We start from the raw sequence: 24170 nt of genomic DNA, 5'->3' as shown, positions 1-24170 counted from the left end.
CAGACACCTGTGCCGGCGGGCTTCGTATTCATATATGAACACCAAGCCCCCATCTCTAGTTTTCCACAGTTTTCCAGTTGTGTACCCGATGGCGTGACCAGTTTTGTGCACAACTGCACAACTACACGACTAAGGAGCCTGTGACCGGCAGCTGGCGAGCTGTCTCCTGTTGCTTGTGCAATTGTAGTTAACCCAGCTGTGTGACACAGTAGGATTCTGACCCACTGAGAACCATGTAAGGGTGGCCCACCTGTATCTAGCACCAACGATGAAATTTGAGGGAGAAATGGCTTCGTCCCCTGGGAATGGCATTGCAGAGAAGACTGCCTGAGAAGATGCTTTGGGGGTTTCTGGTGGAGCCCGTTTAGCTGTTCCCTTACAGTAGCACCCTGACCCCTTTTTTGCAGAGATGTATGAGCCCAGCAGAAGCCTTTCCAAGCAGCACTTTCTCACTTGTAGAGAGCACCGAGGTGTTGCCAGGAGGAGGTGGCAGGAACTTGAACCCAAATCCTCTTCGGTTCTGATGCTTCCTCCGCGAGGCTGTCCTCGCTTTTGCTTTTTTGGACTTTTAATGCCATTGGCAGGAAGCAGGAAATACCAAGGCTGAAAAATTCTCCCACAGAGATAAGACTGCACACATGCGCGCATGCACACACACACACATGCAGAGAGAGAGAGAGAGAAGATGATTTGCTTCCAATTAAAAATCTTCTGGATTGACTAAATCAAGTTGTGCAACAAGAATAAACAAAAAATAGACCATTTCTAGTTGTGTGCTTTCCCCTCCTCTGTCTTTTTATTTTTGCTCCATTGTCTCCCCCCCCCCCCCGCTTGTGTGCTTTTCCTAGGTTTGTAAAGGTTTTATTATTTGGGAGTTTGTTTGCCAGCCTTCGTTAAAAGGCAGCGAAGCTGGTCCTGTTTCGGGGTCCTTATAGGATGCCGTGAGAAGCAGGGTGGTCATTTTTGCAAACGTTCCTGAAGGGAATAGGTTTGCCTGCAGTGGCCGGGTGTCCCTTCTGCCTGTCCGAGGGGCTGCCGTGGTGCGCGGGGTGCTCATCAGCCCGTCTGTCTTTGCCAGGAGGGAGCGTGCAGAGTGTGAAAGGGGAAGCCAGCGACGAAGATGAGGAGACCGAGTACTTCGACGCCATGGAGGATGCGCACGCTTTCATCACAGTAGCTGCCGATCCATCAAAGCACAGGTTGGTATTTTACACACACACACACAGTATATAATGGGTCCCTTTTCATTGTCGGCCATATCAGAGGGGTGCTGTGTCATACTTTTATCCGGCATTTAGAAAACTGATCCTCCTTAATGGTCCATTTGCCTTCCTCTTGAGGGGGAAAAGCCAGCTTTCTTCACTGAGATGGTTCATCTTCTTAGAACTGCAGAGCTAGAAGGGACCCTGTAGATCATCCAGTCCAGCCCCTGTCAAGGAGTCCCAGTGGGGGGGAATTGAACTCCCAACCTCTGGCCCTGCAAGCAGAGGCCTCCACCCCTGCGCTAGTCAGCGGTTCCTCCATATCCCTTCCCCCAATGGCTGCGCTCAGTACCCTCGGCTCCTGTTTTGAGGGAAAGGGAGCCCAAAGAGGGCTGGCCAGGCTCTCGGTTCTGGGCTGAGCCAAGACGCGAGACATCCGGGAGGGAGGGAGATGCGAGAATGCTGGACAGCCTATTTGCATATCAGAATCCCACCTCCATTTGTGACGTTCTGGGCGGCAGGTTCTGCCGGCCCTTCCGCGGCAGGCCAGGGCGGTTCTCTCGCACAGCCCGGAGCGAGGGATGTTCCGCCTCACCTGCCGATGCCGGCTGTGTGTTCTCTGCAGGCGCACGGACAGCAACATCAGCGGGGCCAGCGAAGGTCGGGCCGATGACTGGAACCTGGACGACAGCGTAAGTGCATGCGAGCACTGCCAGCAGAGCCCTGGGGCACGGCGGGCTTCAGCTTCGAGGCGGGGTGCGGGTGCGGATGGCGGTGGGGTGGGAAGACACCATCGCCACCTCTGTGACCCTGCCGAAGGCCCCCCTGGCTCCAGCCGGGGCCGTTCCTAAGAGGTGGAGGGTCCTGCCTCTTCTTTCGGGGGACGGTGTTCTCCGGCATCTTTATCAGACTAGCTGTAGGAAGGAGGATTCGAATACAGGCCCACCTCGGGTGGTGGAGAGGAAAACGGTTGATTTTTCTGGCAAGGCTGTTCTACTCGGAGGAGGTTTTACGCTCCTTCTCCTTAGGTCAGTGGTTCCCCCAGCCTTGGGTCACCCCGGTATTCTTGGGACTGTGACTCCCAGAAGCCCTCAGCTAGCACAGCTGGCGAGGAAGGCTTCTGGGAGTTGCAGTTTGAGAACACTTGAGTTCCCCAAGGTTGGGAACCATTGCCTTATTAGGTTGCTGTGATTCTCTTGGTTGGCCCTTTGCTTTGATCTATGGTGTTGCTTGACGCAAAGCCGTCTCCCTTGGAGTGTAAAGCCAGGCCATCTTCTTGCTCATTTGCGTTCCTGCAGAAGGGGCTCCCGGACTCTCAGGTGACTCCTTGTGCAGGCCTTTAACCGTAATGCCTGCTGGCTCATGTCAAGGCTGTGTTTCAGTGGCCTTCTGCTCAACCCGCCCCAGGATTGCAGCATGAGTGAATTTTTAAAAATTGAATATTTTTGGTAGGGAACTCCAGAGGACCAAGTGCTCAGCAGACATCCTTGGAGGTGACTCCGCTTGGCCCCTCCTCACCTGAAGAGAGAAAGCAGTGGTGGTGCCGCTGGCCTTCTCTCACCCGCTGAAAGCTCATGGTCAAGACCAAACAATCAGTCAGAACAGAAGGGTAGATGCCTCATGTTCGTGAGCACTGATGTGCGAGCAGGAGAAACTGGGAGAGAAAAGAGGACCTTTTGGTCTTTTCCAAACTGCCGTACGATTCCGTAAGACAGGTTTTACTCCGCCACGTTGCACTAGAAGTGGCATGTGGGGATGCATCCAAGAGCTGTAAGGTTTGCACAATTCCTTCTCGTGGAAGGGACTGCTTCCGTGGGCAGAAAGGTGGTTTGGGAACCAGAATTGAGAGGGCCCGGCGGTGGTGTGGTTTGACCGACCCCGCGAGCCCCGTCACCTCTGCCTCCCCTCCCCTTCCAGGTGTTTGAGAGCTCCAATCAAAGCAGCCATGACACCACGAGCAAAGAGGTCGTGCCCAAGAAGAAGAGGCGGACACGGATCCCGGACAAGCCCAACTACAGCCTTAACCTCTGGAGCATCATGAAGAACTGCATCGGCAAAGAGCTCTCCAAGATTCCCATGCCCGTAAGTCGTTTCTCTCGTGTGCGTATGTGTCCCCCGCCCTTTCTCTTTCGGGATCTCTAGGCTCGGTCCCTTGGCCTCCCGCTTCGTTGAGGTAGGATGCCCACTCTGGAGAACAGCTTGGCTTTGCCAGCGTCTAGGGGGGCGAGCAACACACGGTGGGCAAAGCATTTGCTTGGGCCTCTGGGCCACGCAAAGCTCGGGCAGGGAGGAGCAGCCGCAGAGAAGTGGGGAGTGCACGATCAGAAGATGCGGGAGGAGGAAAGGAGAGGGACTAGAGCCGAGGTTCCCGACTTTGGGGGACCCAGATGTTCTTGGACAGCCACTCCCGGAAAGCCTTCGGTGCCAGATGTGCTGGCTTGGGGGTTGCAGTTTAAGAACATCTGGAGAAGTATGGCTCCAGGGGATGGGAGAGCTTTACATTCAGGTTCAGAGTCTGCCCTGTGACATGACTTGGCTCGCTTCCGGCCCGTTGCGCTTGGTGTAACCTTCGTCGGAGCGTTGTTGTGAGGGCGCACGGACGGTGCTGAGAGAGGGGCCCTCTTTCGAAGACAGGAAGGACGAAAAAGTCATCACTCCTTCAGGAGCTGAGCAGCCTTATTGCAAAGACTATGGAAGTTTTCAATAAAGAGCCATTTGGGGTCAGTGGAAAGGCCTTTCTCTCTCTCTCGCCACATCCTGTTTCCTGCAGTGGCTCCTCACCTGATGCTTCAAGGAAGATTTGCACACACACACTCCAAAACACAACCCTTTTCTTTCTCGTCTTACTGCTGTCCTGAGCAGAGCTTGGAAACATGTCTGCATGACAGACCACCGTTCTGGCCTGCCATGGTCTCCGGACCCAAGAGTGCCCACCCTCCAGAGTTTCCACTCTCACTGCTCTTAGGAAGGGGGTGAAGGCACTTTTTTAAAAAAAATCTGGTGAACTCAGGGCTGGAGGCCTCTGTTTGCAGAACCCGAGGTTGTGAGTTCGATTCCCCCACTGGGCCTCGTTAAGAGGGGCCGGACTGGATGATCCAGAGGGGGTCCCTTCCCACTCATCCGTTCTATTATTGTTAAGAGGAGAGCTGGCCCGTTTGTGTTTCCCACATCTGTCCTGTAGCCTCTACAGCAGTGGTCCCCAACCTTGGGCCTCCAGATGTTCTTGGGCTTCACCTCCCAGAAATCCTGGCCAGCAGAGGTGATGGTGAAGGCTTCTGGGAGTTGTAGTCCAAGAACATCTGGAGGCCCAAGGTTGGGGACCACTGCTCTACAATATGGCCTGTCAGCAGTCACCTTTTCTTGCAGGGGGTGGTTTAGGAGGAGGGTGTTCCCTTTCCCAAAACCATCAGCCCTTTCTTTCCACCCACCCTGCCCTGATGGGTCGTGTGTCAGGGGTTGCATAATGCGTCTCGTCCCACCTAGCAGTGTTGGTGTGTCTGTGTCTCTTGACCCAGGAATGTGACCTCTTAAAAGGTGCTCTGAGATCTCCTAATAACCCTTAGATCGCAGTGTTCAAATAACCCCTCCGCCCTCTACGCGTGTGCTTAGAAATGTCATAGAACAGCAGCAGCTGCCGAAGGGGGTGGCTTTAAATCTGTCACTGGGAGGCTTGGAGCTACAGATGGATCAAAGTCCGTGCCGGAAATGTTCTAAAATGTAATTTCCTTTTTTTGCACGGCAGTCAAGCTTCCTCATGGGCAGGGCACTTTCGGTGCACACGGTGAAAGGCTCGAGTTAACGTGGAGAAGCAGTTTTTAGAAACACGTTTGCTTGTTCGTTAGGCGTGTTTTTCAGTCAGTCTTCTGCAGCAGCGGTTCCCAACCTGGAATCCCCAGGCGTTCTTGGACTACAACTCCCGGAAGCCTTTGCCACTAAGATGTGTTGGCCAAGATTTCTGGGCGTTGCAGTCCAAGAACATCGGGGTGACCCAAGGTTGTGAGCCATTGTGCCATTGATCTACTGGGATGGGAAAATTCACTTTTTTGTAGTCCCAGAATCCTAATCTCCCATGTTGCCTGTGGAATTTAGAGAGCTGTAATCAATCAATCAATCAATCAATCAATCAATCAATCCCATCCCTGGTGCCCCAATGAGGCTAACCCCTCCTCACCTCCAGCTGTAACGGGCTTGTCACTTCCTATCTTTCTCTAGCCAACTTTTTTTTGGAAAAACTTCATCTTCCTTCACCATCCATATCGAAACCAGCTTCCTCTCTGGACAGTGAAAGATACCAAAAAGTTGTTGTACCCGGGAGAGGCTGCTGACTCTGATGTCAGTGTGGGGCGCTGAATCTGTTCTGGGTTTTCGTCCGAACTTTAAAGGAGGTCTCCCAAGTGTGGCACCTACTTTGGGGGGTCAGGCCCAGCACTTGTGGGGAGCTCCTGTGAAGTTTTCAGAGTCAAGACTCCTGACGTTAGAGCCGCCAGCCTCCACCGGCTGTCGCTGAAGGTCTTCTGTAGCAGAATTTGTCCTTTCCCTCCCACCGAGCAGCCCGAAAGTACTCGGAAGGTACCCGAAAGACTCCCCCAGTATTCCTTTCCCACACTTGGCAACTCTGCCTTCTCCGCGGCTGCTCCACAACTGAACAGATGGCCATCCTGGGTTGCCCTTCAAAGCCAGCGTCATCGGTTCTCTCAGCTCCTGCGATGACAGTGTGGAAACCGAGGCCGTGGGATAGAGACCGAAGAGGCAGCCCTCAAGGGCAGGGTGACCCTCTCGAAAGGCCTCGTTGTGGGAGTTATCGGAGCCCACGCCTCCCGTCGCCGAACCTTGTCATCTCGATAAGCGGCTTTGCAATCCAATTCACAAGGTCAACGCAAGACGTTGTGCGGGAGAGAGAGGAGAAGGGATTAGCAGGACCCACGGCTGGCATTTAAAAAGAGCCGCTTAGACCCATTTATGTTCTCAAGAAGAAGAAGAAAACTCATCTTTTGAAAACCTAGAACTACAGGCAGGGTGATCTTCTGCAAACACAACATATGATGTTGGGCTCACCTTCTGGGGAATCTCCGCCTTCGTTGGGTCGTTTCTTCAGTCTTAAGTTTTATTGCTCCGTCCCCTTCGGCAAGATCCTGGCAACCTCAGTTCCGTTCCTGGGGTGCTGGAATAATGTTCCAGGCGATGCCCACAAAAGGCATAAACCTGCTGCTGTGAGTGGACTATCTCTGGTGCCTTGGAGGTGTCCCATTTTCCTGGCCGCAGGGAGGTCCAGCCGGCCGGCCGACCCTCCCTCCCATGGACCAGAAGGGCTTTTCCATTTGAAAAAAACACCTGGTTTTGTTTCTCGATGGGTATTTTGCTAAAGGGAGCTGAGGACCTTGAAGAAGGCCTCTTTGTGGGTCTCAGGAAGTCCGAGCCACGTAGGGAGGCAGGATTCATGCTTAGTGTTCCATTGTCCAGGGAAGAACATCTGGAAATCAGTGAAAGCTTCTGTGCACACCCTGAGGTCTTGCATCTGTGGTTTCTAGGCGTCTGGCTGAATACCCAGTTCGGTGGAGTGGGTGGAGTGAGGGACAGGGACTCAGGAGACCTGGGTTCGAAACTCGGCGGAGGCATAGAACGGATTGAACCGTTCCTTAAAGATCTCACTTACCTTGAACGCCCTTTTAGGGTTGCCGTACGTAGGGTTTTTTTCAACTCGGTGGTCCCCAAACGCAAGGCCTTGGGCTAAACCTCACCGGCTGTCCCACCACTTCTTTCTCCCGCCCTTGCAGGTGAACTTCAACGAGCCGCTCTCCATGCTGCAGAGGCTGACGGAGGACCTGGAGTACCACGAGCTGCTGGACCGAGCCGCCAAGTGCGAGAACGCCATCGAGCAGATGTGTTTCGTGGCCGCCTTCTCCGTGTCTTCCTACTCGACGACGGTCCACCGGACGGCCAAGCCGTTCAACCCGCTCCTGGGCGAGACCTACGAACTTGACCGCCTGGACGAAATGGGCTTCCGTTCGCTCTGCGAGCAGGTAATCCTCTTCGTCCCAAATACGACAAACCGTGGTTTGCGCTGAAGCCAGAATCCCCCCCTTTTGGGGTTTGTGACACAGATGTTTTGAGGGTGGCAGAACCTGGCTTGCTAACAAAGGGAAAGCATCTGGCTCCTTTCCTTCAGGGGGAAAAGAAGGATGAAGTCCCCACCAGGGCGTGTGCCGTTCATTCTCTCTCTGCTGGGACACAACCGACACAGACCCACCGCATGTTCTCCTGGCCGGGGTGGGGAAAAGTTACTTTTCATACTGCAATTCACAGAATAACCGAACTGCACAGTAGATTTGCTTTCAGTTCAAATGATTTAAATCACAATTTAAATCTTAAAAATTGGATTTTGGATGATTTAATTCTTTCTCAACAGGATGGTGTTTATGCCTTCTCTGGGAGAAAGGAGTGTGACAACAGTAGGACCTCTGGATCCATGGGGGACGGGTTCTGAGCTCACCCATGGATGCTGGAAAATATGGATTACAGTGGTGCCTCGCATAGTGACGATAATCCGTGCAGCAAAAATTGCTGCAAAGCGATTTCGTCACTATGCGAAATAAAAAAGCCCATAGGAATGCATTAAAACCTGTTTAATGCGTTCCTATGGGATAAAAACTTACCTTTAAGCGAAAGTCCTCCATTCGGTGGGCATTTTGGGTGCACGGTAAGCGAGGAATCCATCCCTAAACATAGCAGGCGGCCATATTTTTTACCCGGCGGCCATTTTGGAACCACCAATCAGCTGTTTTAAAATCATCGTTTTGCGATGACCGGTAAGCGAGGCATGGTACCGATCATCGCAAAACGAAAAAAACCCATTCAGACCATCGCAAAGCGATCGCAAAAGCGATCGCAAAATCCTCATTGCTATGTGATTTCGTCGTTGAACGGGGTGCCCGTTCAGCGAGGCACCACTGTATAGTAAACACCTATAGCAACCATTATACACAGCACGGTCTCTGGCTCCCACTAGTGTTCAGTTCTGGTAATAACATTATGGAAATATCTAGCAAACGCTATACATCACACAGTCTCTGGCTCCCTCTAGTGACCAGTTCTGGAAACGTCACCTTTAGAAATAGGATTATTTCTAGGACTGTTTTTAAAAGATGTTCAATATTTTCAGACCATGGATATTGATCCCGCAGATACTGGAGTCCTGCTGTCCTTAACATAACACTGTAGGAGATCTGATAAGTTGCTCCGTGTCTTCTCTTAGGTGAGTCATCATCCTCCAGCTGCGGCCCATCATGTCTACTCCAAACGCGGCTGGACCCTGTGGCAGGAAATCACCATTGCTAGCAAGTTCCGGGGGAAATACCTCTCCATCATGCCTCTAGGTAAGCCGTCGCCTCTCTGGGGAGAGCGTTCGGTGTGAGAACGGGACCCTCGTGGCGTCAGAGGGCTTGCCAATGTGCGGCCGCCACTGTGGGCTGTGGGCTGTATTTTCAGCCGCTCTGTTTCTCCCCTCTCTTGGGGATGAGAAGTGGAAACAGCAGGAGGAGCGCGGATGGGAGTGTTAGGTTGTGATGGGAGTTGTGTAGATCTTCCTGATCCAGGGATTGTATATTTCTTTCCCCTTCTCCCCCAATAATTGCAACAGGGAGCCTTGGGACCCCCTTGAAGGCTAGCTGCGATCGTTTGGCATAAGCTTTTTGCGAGCGGTTGCCCGTGGTGCATCTGAGGAGGAGGGTTCAATTCTACCACAGACAACTTGTCAGCCCCTAAAGGGTCCCAAGACTTCCTCTCTTCCCCCCCCCACCCCCTGTAACCTTGGCTTGTGGAAGGAGGATGCTAGCTCTGGAGGATGCTAGCCCCTGATGGGGCCTTGCTTGAGTTTGTTATTCCGCTTTTGGACAAAACCAGCCCACGACAGCATGTGATCAGCAGGCAGGAAAAGATCCTTTTTCCATTGTGGATGTATCTCTGGAACTCCCCGTGTCTGTCTTGATCTGACGTGAAGTTTAATCAGGGTTAACAGTGAGGGGACAGTGTTGCTAGGAAATGCCATCGTTCTCTCCAAGGTCTTTGCTCTGGCAATGAAGCATCAGTCTTTCTTTCTTTCTTTCTTTCTTTCTTTCTTTCTTTCTTTCTTTCTTTCTTTCTTTCTTTCTTTCTTTCTTTCTTTCTTTCTTCCCTCCTCCCTCCCTCCTCTTCCTTCCCTCCATTCCTTCCTTCCTTCCTTCCCTCCATTCTTTCCTTCCTTCCCTCCATTCTTTCTTCCCTTTCATCCCTCGTTCCTTCCTTCCTTCCTTCCTCCCTTCCTTCATGTAGGTGCCATCCACCTGGAATTCCACTCCAGTGGCAACCACTACGTCTGGAGGAAAGTGACTTCCACCGTCCACAATATCATCGTGGGCAAGCTCTGGATTGATCAGGTCAGTGATAACAAGTGGAGGAATTTCCAATGGACAGGAGGCAATTTGATTTTGTTTCATTTGATTTTATCCATCCAAAACATTTTTTTGCCTTGCCTTTCTCCTTAAAAAAGACCCAAGGTGGTTTACATCATTAAAAGAAAGTATTTAAAGCTAAAAACAGTAAGGATACAAATACTGAAAAGGATTAAGCAAATACCTAACTTTAAAAAAACAGTAAACAAAAGCAACACAAAAAACATATTTCCAAAGGCACAACCATCCATTTAAAACTCCACTCAGGCAGCCAGTCTCTGTGGGAGAGCCTCCCTGAAGAGGGAGATCTTTGTCTGCTTGCGGAAGGACAGCCAGGATGGTGCCAGCTTAGTTTCCAGTGGCAGGGAGTTCCAGAGTCTAAAGGAGCAATCACAGAGAAGGCCCTTCTCCCGTGTCCCCTCCCAAAGGCACTTGTGAGGGTGGTGGGACCGAGGGAAAGGCCTCCCTGATGATCTTAACAAACTGAATTTTGCAGAGGAAAGAATAGAACAGAGCCCATATTCAGCTGTGTGGATGGATTTCCATCCCGATCAGCTTTTTGTGGGACCCTCCACAAATCCAGCAACTGAGAGTAAACTGTAGATTCCACAACCTGTATTGAAACGTCTCCTTAAAACTAGAATTCCTTTAGCGGAGGAGAAATATTTTACTTCAGTTGGGTGGGTGGATGGATTCAAGCAAAACGATTTGGCTAAAGTAGCTCCTGAATCAAATGATCGCTAACGCAGAGGCAACAGGAATTATATGTAAATGAAAAAGAGAAAGAGATCCTGGCGTCAGGTTTACAAACAAGTAATAACGTCCCCTTACCAACGTGGCTGGATAGCTCAGTGGTTAAAGTATCTGGCTGTGGAGCCAGAGGTTGGGAGTTCGATTCCCCGCTTCTGCCTCCAGGGAGAAAAACCAGCCTGGGTGGCCTTGGGCCAGCTGTACACGGTCCCACAGTGCCCCTAGAGGGAGGAAATGGTAAAGCACTCTTGAGTCTTCTCTACCTGAAAAGGGTCACCAGAATTGACTTGACAGCACAAAATTATTAAGCCAACGGTCATGGGTTTGAGTCCTCCACAAATTTATTTATTTATCTATTTATCTATTTATCTGTTTATCTATTTTATATCCCACCTATCTGGTCAGTTAAGACCACTCTTGGTGTCCATGTGAATAAATGTAAAATTAATCTCCTTGCAAACGCTCTCTCTTTCTTCTTTTGCCCAGTCCGGTGACATAGAAATCATCAATCACAAATCGAAAGACAAATGCCAATTGAAATTCACTCCTTACAGCTATTTTTCCAGAGACATCCCCCGAAAGGTAGGTCTTTTTTCCTATGAAATGCAAAACATACTTTGTCATTTATAGCAGCCAGAGGCCGTAGCAGTTTGCACTGTTCTGGAGCGTACATAAGCATTAGTTAAAAGGTTTGCTTTAAGCAGAAATGACAGGGGTGAAAGATGATTTGGACAGAGAAAATCCCCAAATTACTATGGATGGAAAATAATTTTTAAAGATATATCCACATGTATTCTAATAATAAATAGAATATCCTGCTTTGATTGGTATTTATTTATTTAATATATTTATCTATCGCTTATTTGCTGGCCAGGACTTTCTAAAGCAGTTAGGCCAATAGAAAACAATTGGAAAACGTCATTTGAAAAGTCACACTGACGGATGTTTAAAAAGCCTAGTTTACAACGTCTTTTTTAAGGATCAAAACTCTTTCAGAAGAATAACGTTTTGGTGGCCCATCACACACTCAACAAGGTCGGGGTCACCTGTCCTTCCCTCTGGAGGTGCTACAGCAGAGAAGGCCCTGCCTCATGTCCTCACCAACATTGCCTTTATGGGTTTTTACCCCATAAAGATGAAGTTTCTTTCCCGTGAGACCTCCGCTACAGCTGCAAGTTCCAAGGCGCCCCCACCCAGCAGTAGTTGATGTACCGCTATAGTTCTTTCAAGAAATACAGTCGTGCCCCGCTTAACTATTACCCCGTATAACGACGAATCTGCTTCACGATGATGTTTTTGCCTTCGCAATTGCTGGAACGAATTAACATCGTTAAGCGAGGCACCACTGTAACTCTTTGCCTTCCTGTGCTTCAGAATAAACTGCAATTGCTATGTTATGTGTTAGGTTTCCTTTTTTCCTTCTTTCTTTTTAAAAGAATCCCGAGGCTAGCTCTTGCTGGCCTACCAGTGAAAAGGATTTCTTCTCCCCCCTTCCTCCTGTGCCATTGCCAACATACTTGCCAGCGGAGCACAATCATGTGTCCTAAAACCCGTCCCAAACAGGTCCAATAGAAGGTGGTTCATATCGGTGGTGGCCTTTTGCGAGTGTCATATCACAGGATTGCAGACTAAGGGGGACCTGGGAGAGGGACCCCTTAAGGTCATCAAACCTAGCCATCCCCCAACCGGTGTAGGAAACCCGCCCAACACCTCCCAGTAAAGGAACGTTCTCCCTTCCCCTGTTGAGCGGCTGTCGTTATCTGGATCTCCTTCTCGAGATTCCACGTGATATCTTCACGGCGGAGAAGGTGACGAAGCCCCACTGGCCCCTCCGCCCCCGGGGCCCCTTTTCTCCCCTAGGTGTCAGGCGTGGTGACGGACGCCAATGGCAAGGCCCACTACGTCATGTCCGGCACGTGGGACGAGAAGATGGAGTGCGCCAAGATCGTCAACAGCAGCCACGGAAGCACCAGCAGCTCGGAAGGCAAGCTGTCGAAAACGGTCTACCAGACTCTGTCTCCCAAGGTCCTCTGGAAGAGATACCCCCTTCCGTGAGTCTTCCCAGCAGAGAGGGCAGGCGGGGGGCGGATGGGGTGGGTGTACGTGTGCACGTACTGAATCAGGGGTGTCCACGATGCAAAGGCCGAGAGGTGCTGCACACTTAGGGTGGTGGTCCAAGACGGGAAATGTTCTCCGTTTTTAAAAGGACTTTACTTCCAAGGATACCCCAGTGACTTTGCTGGCTGGGGCATTGTGGCAGCTGTTAATGGGGCGTGGGGACAAGAGGAATTTTTGCACTCTTGGTGGCAGAAATAGTCGCATCCATGAAAGTGCACGTTCTCGAGTGAACACCAGAGATGTTTTGGTGATGGAAGCAAGGAAAAACCACACGGCAGCCCCCTCTGCCCTCCCCTTTCTCCATTCTGACATGGGAAATTCTCTAGCCTGTCCGTGGCGGTCTGTCGGAATGGGGCATTTCCCTCGTTCTGAGGTTTCTAACCTTGGTGCCAGCGGAGTTACATTTGGGGGGGCTGAGAAAGCTACGCCTTTGGAGCTCAACCCCCCGAATCCCCTGCCGGCTGGCCAGTTCGGAGAGCTTGTGCCATAAAACAAACGCAGCGCTTCCCATCTCCAGAGATGAATAATCACACTCCTGGCGGCCAAACCTTGGCGCTTTTTCACACGCTCAGGCGCGCACACGGTTGTTCTTAACCCGGGTATCGCTCTTCCTTTTCCAGGGAGAATGCCGAAAACATGTATTACTTCTCCAGCCTCGCTTTGGCCTTGAATGAGCCCGAGGAAGGCACGGCCCCCACGGACAGCCGCCTGAGGCCTGACCAGCGGCTGATGGAGAACGGGAAGTGGGACGAAGCCAACGTGGAGAAGCAGAGGCTGGAGGAGAAGCAGAGAGCCGTGCGCCGCCGGCGGGAAGCCGAGGCCGCCGAAGCGCTGGAGGAAGGTGCGGATCCAAAATACCATCGGAGCTGTCCCAAAATGGGCAGGGAAGCTGGAGCGGGGGGGGGGGGGGAGGCTCCGCCCTTGTGCAGCAACCAGAAAATAACAGGACTGTATTTGAATCAATGTAGATGGTTGTACATGAAAAAATAAAATAAAACATCCCCAGAAAATAAGCCCTAATGCGTTTTGGGGAGCTAAAATTACCGTGTTTCTCCAAAAATGCATTAGGGATTGTTTTCCGGGGAATTTTTTTTTTCAATGTACAACCATCTACATTGATTCAAATACAGTCACGTCATTTTCTGGGTGCTGCACAAGGGTGGAGGGTAGAGTTTCACTTAACTGGGGCTTATTTTGGGGGTAGGGCTTATTTTAAGAGCATCCTGAAAAAACATACTAGGGCTTATTTTCAGGTTAGGTCATATTTTGGGGGAAACACGGTAACAACACTTGGGTAGCTCGGTGCAGACTTCAAAGTTCTGCAGAAGTGTGTTTAGCTGGTTAGATGTTAAAGAAAGAAAGAAAAAAGAATGAAGGTGTGGTTAGGGAGAAGTTTTGAATTTTTAAAAACGGAGTAAGGCTTTAGCTGTGAGGTCTGCAGGTAAACTCAGTCCTAAGAAGGTGACTTGCATATTTGAGGGTAGATGTGTCAATGTCAGATTGTGCGTGGCCGTTGTGCCTTCTGCACATCTGCCGGGGACTCATGCAACCTGTCTTCGCCATCTCAGGACCGAGTTTAACTCCTGCCTAAAACATTGAGCTAAATTTTCCAGCCTCCGTGCTTCTTTCAAGGCGGTGGCAGTGAGATCTTTCTATGTCGGAAGAAAGTTCTATTCCAGGTAGAAGCCCCCCAAGGAGAGTTAGGGGGCTGTGGGCACCACAGAAGCGGGTAGGTAAGGATTCCCGTAACAAGTCACTTCAGGATCCTGAAAATAATAAGGAGAACAGCAAGCCAGTGAGCGATGTAACTAGTTGTTTTTGCAATTGAAACTTCTAATAAATCTCAAGGAACGCTGGCGTAGATGCTGTACATCAGTTGTGCACAAATATCCATGAGCTCCTAGCCAGGTTGGCCTTCACCACACACCTGAGGAAACGCACCTGTATCATTTCCAGACCTGCAGGGTTCTGTGGCAGGCAGAGGAAGGGTTTATACAACACGTTCCCCTATAAGTGAAGAGACTGCAAGCCGCTGGTTTGGATAACCTTCATTAAAAACCTCTTAGTTCAGTGGTTGTCTAACCCTTGGGTAACTCTGGTGTTCTTGGACTGCGACTTCCAGAAACCTTCACCGCTAGTTGTGCTGGCCAGGATTTCTGGGAATTGCAGTCCAAGAACACCGGGGTGACCCCCCAAGGATGGGCAACCACCGGGTTAGAAGCCCGGAGCAAGGAAGTGATTCAAACTTTAGAACGTCACTTTGCAAATGTAATTTGTTGCCTTATTTGTTGGCTTATACTCATAGTGGTGATTCCCCAAATGCCTTTTTTTAAAGCTAAGATAGTTTTAAATGCCTACTTGTTTTTAATTATTCAATTACATCTTAATTAGCATATATTTTAATTTTTTTATTAAAAAACCCTTCAACTTATTATGTCTCTAATCCTATTCCTTTAAGATTGCGCGCCGCCTTATCAGGAGAAAGGCAGCCTGCAAATAAAACGAACAAATAAAAATAAATCGATATATTGTGTGCCATCAGATCAATTCTGATTTATGGCAGAACTCCACAAGGTTTTCCAGGCAGGGAATACTCAGAGGTGCTTTACCCCTTCCCTTCCACTAGGGGGCGCCCTGGGACTGTGCAGCTTGCCCAGTGCTACCCAGGCTGGCTCTTCTCCCGAAAGGCCCAGTGGGGGGAATCGAACTCCCAACCTCTAGCCCCACATTCTCCAGTTGCGTCTGTTGGCACTGACTGGTTCGTGGGCCTTCTGTGTTGCAGGCAAGGACTACGAAGGCTACATCCCGCTGTGGTTTGAGAGGAAGGTCGACCCGACGACAGGGGAGCTGATTTGCACCTACAAGGGCGGCTACTGGGAAGCCAAGGAGAATCAGGACTGGAGCGTTTGCCCCAACATCTTCTGAGCGGCTCCTCGCTGGGCCAGGCGAGGCTGACCCAACCCTGCCTCTCCCCCCCACGGGACATTGGAGCCGGCAGCGGAACCCCTCCCTCCGGACAGCGCTCGGCTCTCGACACACACTTCAGAAGAAACACACGCTAAAGTTCGAAAGAAACACGTCAATATATATTTTTTTTTCTAAAGAAAGAGAAACAACAAGATGAAACCAAACAGGGATTCCAGACCTATTTTTATGCACTAATAAAATGGCATTTGATTTTTTTAAGTAACTTTTTTAAAGCTACGAATTAGGATTTGAGAGATCATGGATATTGTTGGTTTTTGTTTTGTGTTTTCCTTTGAAAGCCTGGCCTATTTATTGCTGCATCAACGGCTGCAGCCTTCTTTTAAGATCTTGGTGTTGTTTTTAACCAGGGTTCTGACTTCCAAAGATGTACATGTCGTGGGTGGGTGGGTGGGAGTTGATCTACCTTTGATTCCTTTTCCTTCTTATTTGGGGGTGGAACTTAAAATCTCTCTCTCTTGTACAAAGTCTATAGATATTTGGCGTTCTTTTTCGAAGGATGCAGATGGCTCTGGGCCCCTTGTCCTGCAGGGTCTCCAAATTTCAGGGAGAAGAGAAGAGCACGTGGGCATGATAACACCACCCCTCGTTCTCCCTGCTATTTAGAGACTGGGGTTTTTTTTGGAGGAAGGGAAGGGAACGTCCTGTGAAGTTGATTTAAGTTCCTTTCAATGTCTTTTTGGGTAACGGGACTCAGCAACTCTCTACAGCCAAGATTTTTTCTTAAGTTTTCCTTTCAACCAGCTCTCTGAAAGAATGGGACGGTGTTCGGGGGGAGAGTGTACAGCCTCTTGATTTTTGCTCCATCTTGAAATTCTTGAATGTCGTCTTGCCGTCCTACCAGGTCTGTCCGTTCGTGGTTATTGCTGGAACTTTCTCTTCCAGCTACATATAAAGGAGGAGGGATGCGGCCAGGAGCTGCAGTTGAACCTTGACATACCTCAGTCCCAACCCGGCTGATTTGAGAGATCTGTGCAGGAGAACTTGGTACCAACGGGTACCGCTAAAGACTCTCCTCCCTCTGCCCAGTTAGAACCAGCTTTCCCACACACCACTCAGGCTGTGTGGGCCCAAATCCCACTGCCACTGTTACAAAGCCCCAGAGATCATCACAACCCAACGGAAAGCGGAGACTTTCCTCCGCTGCGGCTCGATGTTCAGGGGTTGAGTTGCCACCAGGCAGGACTTGCTTGGTCAGGCGCAACCTGGACATCCCTCTGGTCGCTTCCATGGTGCCATTGATGTAGAAAGCACACTGCTCACACCCTCCTGACATCTCTGTTGGCTGTTGTGGGAGAGGCAGCTTTAAACCTGGAGGAAGAGGAGGCGTAGAAGGCTTGAGGATGGCAGGCAGGGTTGAGTCCCGGTTGCCCTTGACAGGATGATGGCTTTGGCAGGGAAGACCCGTCCCCATCCTTGGAGAACCTCTTGCCTCCCAAGAGGCGAGGGCGTATCGACGTGTTGCAGGGGTCTGACCCTTTTCAATGGCCACGGTTCCATCCTACGTGGCTGTGGGCTTTGTGGCTCAGGGAGGAGCCCCTGCACAATCACAGAGTTCAGGAGAGCTGTGGTCTTCTTCCCACCCTACCCCCTTGGAAAGACTGCAAAGAATTCCAAGCCCTTCCTCAACCGCAGCTCCTGGGATGGATCCGTGAGCCTTAAAAGAAGTGGCCGATGGCTGTAACTTGGTCCTGCACATACACGTCTGGAATGTGACAAAGCCCACACTCTTGTCTCCAGACTCCTCTCCTCTCTCCTTCCTTCCTGGCCTGCTTTGCTACCTGTTAGCTGGCTTGCTGTCTTCCCTGATTGGGGCACCATTCTCCCCCAACTTGAACAGCTTGCCCCAGGACGTTTCTGCTTGCAGAAACCTGGAAGCCACCTGCCATGGCCTGGCACGTCAGCACCGCGCACCTCCTCTTTTCGGCAGGACTGAAACGGTGGCTGTCGAGTCTCCTGAACGACAGGCGCTGGAGAGAAACGTCTCTTCCGCCCGGTAGGACAGGTGGCTCGCCAAGAACGCGAAGGCCTCCGGAAATCAAACCTTCTCCCTTTGGGAGAGTCTCTAGACCTGCCCGGTCCGAGATCTTCTCTGGCGCTTGATCCCATTGCACGCCGATATACGGGAGCTGCTCAAACTCTCCCGGCGGCTGGTCACATCTCTGGTGGGGCGTGTGTGCAAAAAACAGCAATAATGAAATTCAGGGCTCGCCCCTCCATCTCCTGCAGACAAAAGGGACCATCTACGACGGGGCTCACCATGAATGGAATCGCGGTAAACTCTTCTCCTGCACCACCTCTAGCAAACTGTACTTAGGACATTTATATATGTATATGTAAAATGTGTACTATATATATAGTATATATATATATTTCTACACACACACACAAACTGTACAAAAATGTATACACCCACACATACAGCACATTATGAGAAAAGTGACTGAACGTCAGTGTGGCCACACGACTGATTTCAGTGTACCCTTTAATCCTTAATTATTTATTTGCTTCTAATTTATATATATTATATATATATCAAATATATAAAAGTATTTTGTTTAAATTTATATGGCATATACCTAGAAGATGAAAAAAAATGAATGAAGACGAGGCCACCTCTGTCTGAATGTGGTTTTTTTAAATAGTGCAAATACAATAAGTGTTGAGTCTTCTTCCAGGGTAGGTTTGGATTTTGTCTTTCCACTGCCCCCCGATTCTTTTTTTTTCAATGCTCACCTGGTCTTTTGCAATTCCTACCAGCCAACCAGTAGCATTCAAAGCAGTGTCTTCTTCTGTTATTGCTGAGGTGGTGGTGTTTTTAATGTGAAACGGCTACTTGAGGTGTCAAGTTTTGGGGTGCTTCTTTGGAGTGATGTCTGTCATTCTTGTATTCTGGGGGGGGGGAACTGTCGTGGTGTTAACAGAAGTGGCTTTCTTTTTCAAGTTTTGCAACAGCGGCTGCACTCTGCCAAAGGCCACCAAATATTACTGCTGTTTTAAAACGATGTGTATACAGTGGACCCTCTACTTACGGAATTAATCCGTATTGGAACGGTGGCTGCAGGTCGAAAAGTCTGTAGGTCGAGTCTCCGTTGACCTACAATGCATTGAAAACCTATTAATCCCGTAACCGGCCGTTTTTGTTCCATTTTTGTTCCATTTTTTTTTTCTGGTCTGTAGGTCAATTCTCCAGCTGCAAGTCGAACCTAAATTTTATGGCCAGAGAATTCTGTAACTCGAAAAGTTTGTAAGTTGAGCCTTCTGTAAGTCAACGGTCCACTGTAACTGGTTACTCAGCCAAGCCCACAAGACCTCCTTCATGGGTAGTTTTCTTCTTTCTGCACTACCGGAGGATGATGGCACAAAAGGAACGGCACCGATTGTGTGTTGCTGGTGATAATACGATGATCGGTACGTGTGTGAGAACAGCTGGCCAAAAATGAACTTAAGTGGGGCTCATCTGGGTCAATAAATGTTTGGGAGAGAGAGTTCGGTGGGCTCTGGAGATAGAAAGAGACTGTGCTTTGAGGCTGTTGTATTTCCCCAGAGTCGGTAACGTTACCATGATACAGGCATTCATTTACCAGGATGAATTCCACTGCTATCTCCCATTATTTACATTTTGTTGTACAGTGGTGCCTCGCTAGACAGTTACCCCGCATGATACTTTTTTCACTAGACATTGGCTTTTTGCGATCGCTATAGTGATTCGCAAAACAGATTCCAATGGGGGAATTTTGCTGGACAATGTTTGGTCCCTGCTTCACAAACCGATTTTCACTAGACGACGATTTTAACAGCTCCCTCTGCACTCGCAAAAAAGATGTTTTTGGGACCTAAGCTTCGCAAGACAGCGATTTAAACAGCTGATCGGTGGCTCGCAAAGCGGCTTTCCTATAGCCGATCTTTGCTAGACAACGACGATTCTTCCCCATTGGAACGCATTAAACAGGTTTCAATGCATTCCAATGGGGAAATGCTTTTCGCTAGACAATGATTCCGCTAAACAGTGATTTCAGTGGAACGGATTATCACATCTAGCGAGGCACTGCTGTACTGGGAAAACCCACCAAAATAACTTGGCCAGAGGACAAGAAAGAACTGTTTACGAATTAGGTGGTATTTTAGAATCCTCAGGTCTCCTGACTTTTCTCCACCTTGAGACATTTTTCCCACCTCTCTCTCTCTCTCTCCATCCCTCCCCCCCCCCGGTGCGAAACAACGCATATTATTCAGATGCAGGAAGGGTTTCCTGGCAGATGGACCCAGTGCCATTGGATCTGCTTTCCAAAGAGGTATAGGAAGTGACTGTCTTCATGGCTCACACCGTGCCCCACAGCCTTGGCCACCAACAGTAGCATTTCCCTGAAATTCTCATAATGTTGGTGGTTTAAAAATAATAATAATTTGAGCCAAGGTAATCATACACAGTCTGCTGGACAGCTGCATGTGTAAGACTCAAGACCTTTTGAGTCTCTCTCTCTTTCTTCCACGATGCACTTTTAGCTGAGCTTGGAAAGGTGGCTTTTCCGGTCCAACCAACTGGCTGGGAGATTCTGGAAGGTGTAGTCCAGAAAATTCACATTTCCAAGCTTTGGTGTAGTTGTTGAACAACCAGGAGATTTTGATTCCAGCTCTTTATGCTTTGTTCTCTTTCTTTTTTTTCCTTTCAGTTCAGGTTTTTTCTTAAAATTATGCTGATAATAAAAGATAGAGGGGTTTAGTGTTTTCTTTTTCTCTTTGAAAGCCTAATTTGTTGTTGTTGTTTTAAATAATAATAATAATATGGACTGGGAAATAGTAGCTCAATTTAATGCCTTATTTTCTTGTGCTTACTTGATCCCCTGAGAGTGTTAGCAAAGATTTGGGGGACTCATGGCCCCCTTCGCTTACAAAGATCACTCCCCTTTGGGGGTGTTGTGGTGCAGCTTCAAAAAAAAGCAGGGTGGGAAGCGCCTGTAAATATTGGAATGTCTTAACCTGCCCTGGGGGCAGGTGGAGGGGGGACACCTCCTCCCTGAAGCCAAGGATGTTTACTCTCGGTGGGCTGGATCAGAAGATGATGCCCCAAATCTGAGTCAGTGGAGAAATGGTGGCGGAGAGTGCTGAACCAGGGATTAAAACACCCTTATTGAAAAAACCGCCTTTCAAAATCAGAATCTGGAAATCACCGCAGCGATGTTAAAATGTTTGTTCTTTCTTTGCAAGAGTGCTTGACAGTTTGGTAAACACCGGTCCCTGTGTATTCAGCACCTTTCACATCGTGGCCAAAGGAACGTGGCAAACCAACTTTTTTTGCTGGTGGCAAACGGTTTGTGGGGTGTTGTTTTTCTCGGGGGGGGGTGGAGGAGGAGGAGACCAGCCTTGTTCCTACCCTTGCGAGAGAAGAGGCAGGCGTGACTTTTCCCCTCGGCCAACCTGCTGCTACTCCGTCTCCAAAAGTGTTTGCCCACGGGCCCGTTGTCCGAATAGGGGTGTTTGGAGGGGGGGGATAGGGGAACCCCCTCGGCAACCGGACAGTCCGTTCAACAAACCACTCGTTACAGGGTTCCTTCTCCGACCACACTCAAAAAGCACCGTCTTGTGATCTTTCTATTTTATGTCCCACCGAAGGATTTTAATGTCATCCTACTGTAAATGCCGTTGAATGTAATACCTTTTTAACAAATATCATTGTGAGTGACCCCCCCTCTTTGCTTACACGGTAATAAAAATGTGGTTTCAGGAGTTTTAAACCTACGCTGTGCAAAGATCTGTTCATTTTTTTCCCCAAACGTGGGACGTGACGCAGCAGGATGGGGTGGGGGGTGTTTTCTGGGGTGGAGTACGAAAGGGCCTCACAGCTGATACCTAAGTACTGATTTGAAGTCAAAATTGCTGGGATTTCAGGTGTTCCGGTGTGCTGAGTTGATGGGGGCGAAGGTGTGTGTGTGAGATTCTAATTTATCAGTCATTTGTTGGTTAGGCTCATAGGTCACATCCTGATGAGCTCGGAGTGGTGTTCGTGGCTCCCTTCCCACTTCCTCCTCACAGCAGCCCTGCGAGTTAGTACAGGCTGAGAAAGTAAGGCTCGCTCAAGGTCACCCTGGGAATTTTGTGGCTCAAGGAAGGAAGGCTAATCGGAGAGCTTGGAAAAGTTATTTTTATGGACGAAAACTCGCTAAATCCCCTTAGCCCTAACCACTACACTATCCAGCTGTGCTGCTGTGATTACTGTTTCCCCATATTGCATGTCTGAGCCTCGGTCGTCAAGATAGTTTCTGGACCAGGGTTCAGTTAAACTACAAAGTGACAGGCAGAGCCCTGGAAGTGTACTTTTGTGCTACCTAGTATCTGTAATTTAATTTAAAGAGTTTCTCTTTTTCTATTTGTGTAAAGTATTTCCAGCTTATCAGAACCAACCCAAAGGCCACAGATGTTCCGTCCAGGGTTGGACCCTGAACTTAATTTAAGAACCTTAAAGTTGTTGCAGAGTTTTGAATTTCTGGTTAAATTCTTATAGCAACACGGCAGAAGGGCATGGATTCACAGAGAAGAATAGCTTCCAGTTCCCCGGAGTAGTCCACTCCTTTTCTCATTAACGGGTACTTACAGTTTCAACAAGTTGCTCTGAGACATTTGCTGTGGGTGTGGAACACCCTCCCTACTGAAATTCTTTGCACACGCTCAGAGGCCTCTTGATCCCCGACTTCTTTGCTGTCGCTGGTTTCCCTTCATAATTAAAGAGGCGTGGTTCTCTGGAGCAGAAAAAGAAATACTTTGCACATGCTCAGGGGCGGCCCCTTCCATCTCCGTCCAGCCGCGGTGCTGGGCTTCCCGCCGCCTCTCCGAAGATTCCGCGGAGGAGGGTTGCCGGGCAACGGACAGGCGCCTCGGCCAATGGGAGCGCCGGAGGGGCCTCGCGTTCCAAGGTTGCTACGCGACCCCGGCCCGGGGACTGGACGTTCCACGGTGGCGGCGACGGAGTTGCTCGGGGCGGCCGGGTGGAGGAGAGACGCCCGCTCGGGAGAAGAACGGGCGCCGCACCTCCGGGGAAGGAAGTCGGTGAGTCCAGCGCCCCCCCCTCAACTCAGCCCCACCGCGGGGATCGGAGGGGGGAGAGGCAGGGTTTGGATTGCTCAAGCGGGCGCGCACGCAAAACAGGCTGCGTTTGCATCAACCCACCGTTCCTAAAATCTGTTGCTCTCCAGTCATATCAGACTTTGTTGTTGTTCAGTCGTCAAGTCGTGTCGACTGTTCGTGACCCCATGGACCAGAGCAGGCCAGGCCCTCCTGTCTTCCACTGCCTCCCGGAGTTGGGTCAAATTCATGTTGGTCCCTTCGATGACCCTGTCCAACCATCTCGTCCTCTGTCGTCCCCTTCTCTCCTCTTGCCCTCACACTTTCCCAACATCAGGGTCTTTTCCAGGGAGCCCTCTCTTCTCATGAGATGGCCAAAGGATTGGAGCCTCAGCGTCAGGATCTGTCCTTCCATTACCAGACTTAGAGCGACCTAAAAGGATTCTCAAGGTACGGGAGGTAGCCCCAGAAGGGTTTTATCGGTGCCATGCCAGTCAGGTAGTTTCTATGGGGCAAGGGGGAAATTCGAACCCAGGGCTCCTGAATCCTAGTTCACTCTGCCCCCCCCTCTCACCATCCCAAAGAATCGATCCAAACAGGGCAAAGAAGGGAGTTATCCTCCCCCCCCCCCGTTCAGGCGTGCCCAGACAGGGAACTTGGGATGAGGCAGATGTGCATGTGCGCCTGTGCACGCACATCTGGGCATGTTTCAAACGCAGGACCGGGACTGAGTCTTGTTTCACCCTGTCTTGGTTGTTTTGTACCACTTCAGTTTTCATAACGTCACTCTATGGGATCCTGGCTACCAGCATGAGTTTGACCCAACTCCGGGAGGCCATGGAAGACAGAAGGGCCTGGCGTGCTCTGGTCCATGGGGTCACGAAGAGTCGGACACGACTAAACAACAACAAGAAAGTGGATGCTATTCATTGCTTAGGCCCGGGTTTCTGGCTCCCTCTAGTGGCCAGTTCTGGTAAATACAGCCTGGAAATACATAGGTGGTACAGGTTCCCCTTGACAATTTTTGTCCAGTCATGCCCGACTCTAGGGGGCGGTGCTCATCCTCGTCTCCAAGCCATAGAGCCAGCGTTTTGTCCGAAGACCGTTTCCGTGGTCACATGGCCAGCGCGACTAGACAAGGAATGCCGTGACCTTCCTACCGAGGTGGTCCCTATTTATCTACTCACATTTTTACATGCTTTCGAACGGCTAGGTTGGCAGGAGCTGGGACAAATGAGGGGAGCTCCCTCTGTCACGTGGATTCGATCTTACGACTGCAGGTCTTCTGACCTTGCAGCACAGAGGCTTCTGCGGTTTAACCTACAACACCACTACGTCCCGCTCTGGAAAGAACTATAAATATGTATTTCTCGAGTTTTTTCATTTAGTATTTTCAGGCAGCGGATAAATGAATCTGCAGATACTGATCTCTTGGAAAGGAGGGTCCTACTGTACTAGCAGGCAGGTTCCCTGTCCACCTGGAACATGGTGGACGCCTGAAGCTTGGTAGCGTCCAGCTGTCTTGTGCATGTTTTCCTCTAGAGATGGACAGCATAGCCAGCTTCAAATTGAAAGCAGTTCCCCCCAGAAGAGGAAAAACACCCAGGTAAAGGAGAAGTCCTCTTAGCAT

At 49.9% G+C, this 24170-nt stretch overlaps 1 protein-coding gene across 3 annotated transcripts in view; it reads left to right on the top strand.

The window, feature by feature from the left end:
* Positions 1–21216, top strand: part of OSBP2 (oxysterol binding protein 2) — a 145958-nt gene extending 124742 nt beyond the window's left edge. For all 3 annotated transcript variants that reach the window (XM_072983583.2, XM_078381572.1, XM_078381571.1), the window contains 10 exons: positions 1079–1199; positions 1828–1894; positions 3120–3284; positions 6977–7222; positions 8455–8575; positions 9510–9613; positions 10865–10960; positions 12239–12429; positions 13117–13337; positions 15279–21216. In XM_072983583.2, coding sequence (XP_072839684.2) covers positions 1079–1199; positions 1828–1894; positions 3120–3284; positions 6977–7222; positions 8455–8575; positions 9510–9613; positions 10865–10960; positions 12239–12429; positions 13117–13337; positions 15279–15421 — 1475 coding nt within the window. In that variant the 3' untranslated portion in view covers positions 15422–21216. The remainder of the gene's footprint in view (positions 1–1078; positions 1200–1827; positions 1895–3119; positions 3285–6976; positions 7223–8454; positions 8576–9509; positions 9614–10864; positions 10961–12238; positions 12430–13116; positions 13338–15278) is intronic.
* Positions 21217–24170: the final 2954 nt, after the last annotated feature.

Source organism: Pogona vitticeps, chromosome 14 (genome assembly GCF_051106095.1).
Source record: "Pogona vitticeps strain Pit_001003342236 chromosome 14, PviZW2.1, whole genome shotgun sequence".
In the NCBI taxonomy this organism is placed as follows: Eukaryota; Metazoa; Chordata; class Lepidosauria; order Squamata; family Agamidae; genus Pogona; species Pogona vitticeps.
The sequence above is the reverse complement of the archived record's forward strand: the minus strand, read 5'-3'. Positions and strand labels throughout refer to the sequence as shown.